General features: G+C 34.7%; 1 protein-coding gene across 2 annotated transcripts in view; it reads left to right on the forward strand.

The window, feature by feature from the left end:
• Cals (calsyntenin 1) overlaps positions 1–6,194 on the forward strand; it is a 164,957-nt gene extending 158,763 nt beyond the window's left edge. The window contains exons 14-20 of one of the 2 annotated variants that reach the window (XM_085201356.1): positions 178–350; positions 688–804; positions 1,078–1,167; positions 1,554–1,692; positions 3,448–3,626; positions 3,983–4,097; positions 4,416–6,194. In XM_085201356.1, coding sequence (XP_085057482.1) covers positions 178–350; positions 688–804; positions 1,078–1,167; positions 1,554–1,692; positions 3,448–3,626; positions 3,983–4,097; positions 4,416–4,483 — 881 coding nt within the window. In that variant the 3' untranslated portion in view covers positions 4,484–6,194. Of the gene's footprint in view, positions 1–174; positions 351–687; positions 805–1,077; positions 1,168–1,553; positions 1,693–3,447; positions 3,627–3,982; positions 4,098–4,415 lie in introns of both variants that reach the window. The other variant, XM_085201355.1, reaches the window with a different exon arrangement.
• Positions 6,195–8,130: the final 1,936 nt, after the last annotated feature.

The raw sequence follows: 8,130 nt of genomic DNA on the forward strand, positions 1-8,130 counted from the left end.
AATCTACATTTTGTTCTGTTATACAATATAACTATTGTATCAAAAAAATATATCACCTTTATAATTTAACAAAAAGTTTATAAAACTATCCTTTTAAAGTAGATTATAAAACAAACTTTGATTTAGATTCTCCCATTAGGGAGTATCTCAATAACTTTTCTCCTTTTTAATCAGAAGTTGACACACAAAAACTCGACTCCTGTGTGGTATCCGTCTACCCGGCGTTAAACCCCGACCACGAGGCGCTGGCACTCCGCGGCGCTACACTCCCCGTGTCAGATATACGAGCTACTCTCACTAGAGACGGGGTTAGCTTGACTGGAGCAGACACTGTACGGAGCTATCAAAAGGTACGTTTTCAATTAATTGTTAACTTTTACATAATCTAGGAGGTTGCGATGGTTTAAAACATGTGTAAAATATAGTATGTATAATAGTATAATAGTCATTTAGCTCCAGAAGCGGTTTAGAGGGAGCTAAAAATTTTAAAACCTCTTTGGTTCCCACGACTGCAACCAAAGAGGTTTTAAAATTAAACGTGGCGTTTGTGGATTCGTTTCGCACTCGGAGTATAAAATATTTTATATTTTTACTTCCTTCGCTATTCAACACTCAATACTAATAATTATTATTATTATTCTAAACAGAAGTGCTTATATAATAAGACAAACAATGGATGTTTTACAGGTCCTTCGTGAAATAGAGTATAGCAACAAGAAACCAGCATACTACCTGAATCGCGTGTTCAAGCTCACCTGCTCTGAGCTCAACGGAAGGTTCACAAGCAACGAATATGTGCAAACTGTAAGTGTACACACTATACAAACCTATTAATGATAAAAAAGACGAAAATAGATGTCTAAATTATTTTTAGTACGTCGCTTTATTTCGTGTGTGAACGCTATGAATGTGGGTTCGATTTCCACTGGAGTAGCCGGTTTGGCCATTACACCACTACGTTTCCTGCTATTTTCAGAATACAGTGTGAAATTAAAAACATATTTATTTGTATTTTTTTGTTTCTGTACCATAAAGTTAAATCTATCAAAATATACTAACACAAGTTGTACACAACAGCTAACCGTGGTACATCCTCGTGCCGCCAGTGATGTGCACGCGCAACGCCCCTCCGGCTTAGCAGACAAATTAGACGTCGCACGCGATAAGGTGGGTTTGAATTCAGCTGTAATAAAACTTAGTTTTAACTCATGTTCGAATGCGACAAAGGTTTGATAATTGTTGGGCGTTAATCAATTTTTTAATCAAGATAACTTGGATAGTTGACTAAAAATGTAACTACGAAAGAATAGCGGATACTATAATGTTATAAAGCTGATAAGTCTCTTTGATCGTCTCAGATAGTGCTACATTTACAATTTTGATATTTGTTTTGTAAGAGACGTATGAACCGATTTTGCTTTAGTTATTTGTCTTTTGGTCTAAATCGAGAGTATTCTTAGCCAGCTCTTTTTTACTGGTTTGTTTATTTTTTAGAGCTTTTTGTGTGGGGAGCTTTTAATTATCAATTATATTAAGTATATTATACATTGTAGGTACAAACAAACAACATAGAGGGCTCGATGACGGCCCCTCGTGCGTTCTCCGCGCACGCTCTCCATTCTCCCCACTCGGTGGAGATGCCCTCCGCCCGCCTACTTGATTTACGTGATCACGCGCACGATCATGCTTCTAGTGAGTATTTTACAAATTATATATTTTGTTCAATTATGTGTTACGGTTGTGGGTTAAATTCCCACTCAAAGTAATGAAATATTTTCATTTCCTCTCTCTGGGATTGTGGCGTAGCGTGGCGTTGAGTTAATAATCAATAATTCAACATAATGTGGGAAACGGTGGCACACACGTGTGAATGTAAACGCGACAAGTTATTGTTTCGATCCCTACTCGAGGAAATTATGTATATATTTAACATTTCCATTTCTTTGCCCTAGCCCGAGGTAAAGCTCGGCGGTGAGTCAATGTTTCCAGATTTAGGACTTTTACCTTTTAGATGATATTTATTGCCCGTCTATCGCAGATAAACAATATATCTTTTGCTATATATTATAAAACTAGCGACCCTCTTGCGGCTTCGCCCGCTTTAACTACTGGATTATTCATGTAATATATGTTTGCAAAGCACTTAAGATAATGCGAAAATTAATTAAACCCTAATGCAACCCGCATTTTTGTAGTTTCAATAAGGATTTTCCAATTGTTTTACACAGCAAGGATTTTTTAGTAGGTACCGTAATTTTAAATCTGTTCTTACCTTTTCAAGTACTTATTAAAATGACTATTTTTAGATAGTTAAATGACTATTTTTAAACGGAAGAAATTATAAACAAAAACCTACCTACTACTCTAACTACTACAAAAAATGTGAAACCAAATATATCGCGCTTAAATAATACATTCAACTCCAATTATCCAATATGTGCAAACGCTTCTAACTAAATCTTCGTTGCTATAGAGACAGCCGGTTTTTTTTTTCGAGCTTGTGGTTAATGCTGAAGGGGGTATTCTGTCCCTGAAGAAAAGCAAGCACGATGTGGCTGCCTGTGAGGAAAATTAAATAGAATGCATGGGCCGGGAATCGAACCCGGGCCGCCCGCGTGGCAGGCGAGCATTCTACCACTGAACCACCGATGCGTGTTAGGCAGGCGGGCGCGGCGGACGCATGGCGAGTGGCGAGCCGTTTCGCAGCAAGGATTTTCTTGATATTGTAACAACTTCTAAAGTACTTATTAAAATGAAAAACAGTAAAAGACAGTTTTGGTCTACATTAAATGGCCAACGTAACTAATATACTTATTTATATGCCGAGAGTAAGGGATAAGTGAAACTTGAGTAACATACAGCTGATGTGTCAACGGCGGGATGTGTCAACAATTAAAAGCGTTTTTCTGTAAAACTATTCGCAATTTCGAAATATTGTAAAAAGCAAATTTTATCTTCGTTTAACGTAGAAAATTAATAAAGTATTTTAAAGGATAAAGATTAATACCATTATGGAAAAATATCCCTCACAATAAAAAATATATTGAAATTATTATTTTTAGACATAAAAATGATCACTACACGTTATTCTTAAAAGATACAAATATGCTCTCGCGGACTTTTTTGTAGATCTTAATAAGAGGAACAATACTCCAGTACATTTTTTTCATGTAGGACTTACCATTAGAGCAGCGCATGCGCGAAAGTGTCTCAACGGGTAGGACTTTATACACATTTATCGTATTTATATTAATTTACATAAGAATGTACAAATAATAAACTATATATAAACCTTCTACGAAAAACACTCGACTTAATGGTGAAGACCGCATCAAAATCCGTTGGGTGGTTTAGAAGAAGAAGAGTTAGAAACAACAGACAGACACGAAAAGCGACTTTGTTTTATAAGATATAGGATGAAATAAAAACCAACATTTAATTCAACAGATAACGTAGCAGTGCTAATAGGAGCGATCTGTGTGGGCGCGATGGTGGCGCTGACGGCGCTGGGCGTGGCGCGCGCGCGCTCCCGTCGCGCCGCACCGCGCGTGCGCGTGCCGCCGCATGACGGGGAGATGGCGTGGGACGACTCTGCGCTAACTATCACTGTTAATCCTATGGAGGAGGTAAGCTTGTACGCTCTATCCCACTATTACGGGGAAAGCTGAGGGAACCTAGTGTAACATCTAAGATTGTAAACACTATGTTTGCAGGATCGATTCTCACATGAGTGAATGAGTTATTTAATATTTTAATTTCCTCGCCCTGGTGACAAGAATTAGGCATTGAGTTCCGCTTTCAACACTTAATGTCTCAAAAAATGCAAAAATTATAAAATATATATGTTTAATAAAAAAATGCTAGCATTGTAATAAGCATATAACAATTTCTCAGTCTCTGAAAAATGTATTGCTTTGTGGTCAGAACGCAAGTTACACGTTTCCTAGAAAAATTAACTATTGATAATTTTCGATATTAACAGACGGTAACAGAGTGTGGCGTGGCGAGCGCGAGTGCCGGTGCGGCCGTCGACTCCGACGCTGACTCCTGTTCCGACAGCGACTCGCACAATGACTCCTCTGATGAGGAGGATGAGGGTAAGTGTACTGTAATATATTTAAAATTAGTTAAGTTATCCTATGCGCACGCATTATCCTATCTGACAGGCAGAAGGAACCTAGTGTTAAGATACTCCGCTCCCAATTTCCACCGATTTCCCGAGGTATTACGTGGTGATTGGCGGAAATCAACGCCGCGAACTCATTACCAGTATGACGAAATATAAATATTAAATATCAACAAAAATGTATTTCCAGTGAGAATCAAACCCACAACTTGAACCCCTGCGCCACGATGGCCTCAATATTTGTATAGTGTAAAAAAGGATACTTAATGACATATAATTTTCGTTCCAGTGGTTTCCGCTAAGCAGCACAAATATAGGAACATCAGCCAGCTAGAGTGGGATAACAGCACGATGTAAATTGTATCGCCGTCTCGCTCGCACGCGCCCACACCACATACACCCCTCTCGCTCGCTCTCACCCCCTTTAAATAGGTTATTAGTAAAACCACTGGACCTGGTTATATATAACTTGCTTATATATAAATAATTGTATTTAATAGTTAATTAAATATAAATTTATAATGGCATTTAAAACGTACAAATATTTTCAGTAGAATCAGATTTTTTTGGTTCATTTTTTGTCGATTTTTTATATACATTTATTTTTATCGTAGCTAGCCCGTTTCTCCCGTTTCAACTCGCAATTTTTTTTTAATAGGCGATAGGGCTACAAGCACAAACTAATTTTTAAAAGTAACTTATTTAAATTTATCATATACTTACGTGATAGTAAGCGAGTTTTTCACTGTTTATAATAAGGAATTGATTGCGTCACAAGTTTTGAAAAGCACAAACTTCCGTTTCTGGTTTGGAAATTAATAATAAATAATTATTGAGAAAATAAAGAAATAAAAAATATCGCGGGGGAATCCTATAATAAGTGAAAGTCATATCAATAATTATACGTAAATCCCGTGCTTGCTTGTAGAACTATCTTTTAACTGTATTTATGTAAAACTCCTTAAAAAAATAAATAAGATAGTTATAAGCGATCAAATACTATGTATTATACTAAATAATATATATAAGAACGCTTTTTTTTTCTATTTTTTCTTTTTTAACAACACATTTACCCCGTAAGAGCTTTTCAAACGGCTTAAATGTATAGGCACAAAGATTGGTAAAGAATATTATATAAATAATAGATTCACGGATTTCAAACAATCCGGTCCAAACTGGTTCGATCTGGTTATGTCCGGTTAATCGAACTGTTAAATAACTGAAGCACATTTTACAGTACATATTAGCGGCAGCTATATTTATATTATTATTATATATATTTTGAATGCATTAAGAATTTTTACTAAAACTAGCGTAAGTTGCTACTTTAGGTACAGTACCGCTCGCTCTTGACCCGGAGCTCTATAGATTTGCCATAATAGTATAGAATGTATGTCTGTTTGTAAGCAATTTACCTATAAATTGATGTTTTTGTCAGTAGTGACGTTGTTCTTACCGACTTCAACTGTTCTTCTCCGTTTCTCTCCTCATCTGTGCTGTCCGGATTTTGAGGGATGTCACTGTTTAATGTACATGTTTAATCTGTTGACAGATTTTTGTATAACCTTTTTTTTTTGCTGATGGTACTTTTTTAATGTTAGGTGATTTTTTTATATTATATGTATACTTATTTTTTAGTTGTAATTTTTAAATATGTAATAAACCTACTTAATTTGGCACTTTTTCCGTGCAGCGTTTAGGGACGAATTGGTTTGTAATTTTTTTGTTGAATTTAAAAAAATGTTTCTAAACGTGACTTTTTACATTACTTACATTTGTTAATTGTTTACGTTACGTCTGAGTTTTACTCAATAACCGTCCAAGTAAATTCCCCGTTAATTTTATATAGTTTTAAGATCTGAAAAAAATATCGGCCCAAATGCTATTTTTTTCATTCATTTCATGTTTTATAACCATAAAAGTAGCTTTCTTTTTAATGATTGATTTTTTATATAATTTTTACTTTGTATTTTTAATTGCGGTATTTTAACTGTATACTTATTAGGTAACTTCTCTGATGTATGGATTATTATATTTTAGCTAAAAATAAAGTTGGTTTAAAAATTTATTGATGTTTCATTTCAACATGACCTTTTATTTTGTTATTTACTTATTACGAAGGTGGTTAAAATAATTAATATTACAGCTACAATAATGTATGCTTTATGTACAAACATTTGACAGGAAAAACTACATTGCATTCCGTTGTGTCCGGATTTATAACAAAGACAAAATTTAATATTTTTTCTAAAATAAGTATTTGTCTTTCCTAAGTGTAGAATAACACTTTAAAAATTCTAAAAACAATTGCAATTCTAGCACAATCTGGGAACCCCGGGGTCTTGGGCTATCCTTGATTAAACATGATATTCAACATTTTTAAATAAAACAAATTTCGAAGATCCCTATTCACAAATAGCGCCATCTATCGAATTCCTTTATAACTTCTAAGCGAAAGTGTGAACTTTCATTGGCGAATACCGCCATCTATATTTAAAACCCATTAAGGCGCTTGTACTGCCCTTATAGTTTTGTTGTCTTTATTTTAAAGAAAACTAGAAAGGGTCCGTTTTATTTCATAAAAATATATATAATATACTTTAAATAAAAAAAAAATTATGCGAAAGTGATAAATTTATCGAAAAAAATATATATTTTCAATAATTTTCAATATTCTTTGCGTCATAATATAATAATTGTTATACAAAATAATAATTCAATGGTAATAATTCAATTCCCTAAAGTATGGATTTTTTTCTTATCAATTTTTTTATGATGATATCATGTAAAATTATCGTCCGCAAACTAACTTAACCAGTTATTTTTTTAAACATTACGTAGGTATTTAGTTGGTAAGAAACCATTCTCAAGTGAAGTCCTCCTGCAATGCTTGCCAACGTTCCCTATTAGGTATAAGCAATTCTAGTTCAAGAGGACCAGCTAGCTTAATATTTAGGCTAATTATATGGTCTCGTAATATCGCCATCTCGTAAGCGGCCTTCCTCTGTGTCGCTGGCCCACAGGTTCATTCCATGACATCCCCCTTTTTGTCCATCTCTTGTTCTGCAGTCGCGCTACATGACCGGCACGGTACCGTTTTAGTATTAGTAAACGAGTTAGTGCGTCAGTTACTTTTATAATATTTTTTAAAAACTAGAATATTAATTAAAATAACCTGTTTAAAAACCAGTTTTGTAAATTCTTTCTTAATGGTGTGTATTGTATTTTACAAATCAAGCTAATATGGGTATCAAGCAAATACCCATATTTGGTAGGTTGGACTAAAAATTGTAATCCGTGTAAAATTATAAACAATTCCTTTGTGTCAAAAGTCTCTAAATATTATATTATTTACATTTAGAGCTTCAGTGCTCACCTATATATTTTTTTTATGTATTCCGCATGCACGGTAGAGCACAGAAGACAAGAAGAACAGAAAGAATCTAGTGTTCAGCAATTCCGTTACCAAGACTTTAGTTCCTACTTTACTCAAATTCTGGAGGAATTGCGTGTTGAGTGGCAGAACTCAACTTATATGACGTAGTAGATATGATTGAATTGTATCGCTTAAGCGTTTGTCAATTCCAAATTGCCATTCACGATGACATAGAATCTTGAAATTGGTACAGAACTCGGTATGCGGTCCGACTAGCATTTGACCCTTTTTTAGGCTTTTTTTGAGGACCTAACCACCAATGTACCTATAGTTTTACGAGTATTACCTGTAGATGCTAGCTGCTAAAATTCATAATTCTAGGTCAACCGGAAGTACCCTTTTCATTTTGATTCCTTTTGTAGTGTCAAAATACGCGTTTTTCTATATAAACGGTCATATCTTTTTTATTAAGGTTAACCTAGTGGTAATTTCCCCAGTTTTCTGCCCTTCTCAAAATTTACGCGACAGCGTGTTTAGATATACCTAAGTGTACCTATAGGCTAAGATATTATAGCGTCTGGGTATCTATTATTGTACAACTAACAAAAGGTAACATAAGGTTAGAGAG

Source organism: Heliconius melpomene, chromosome 18 (assembly GCF_056956725.1).
Source record: "Heliconius melpomene rosina isolate 202511_hmr_F chromosome 18, ASM5695672v1, whole genome shotgun sequence".
Lineage (NCBI taxonomy): Eukaryota > Metazoa > Arthropoda > Insecta > Lepidoptera > Nymphalidae > Heliconius > Heliconius melpomene.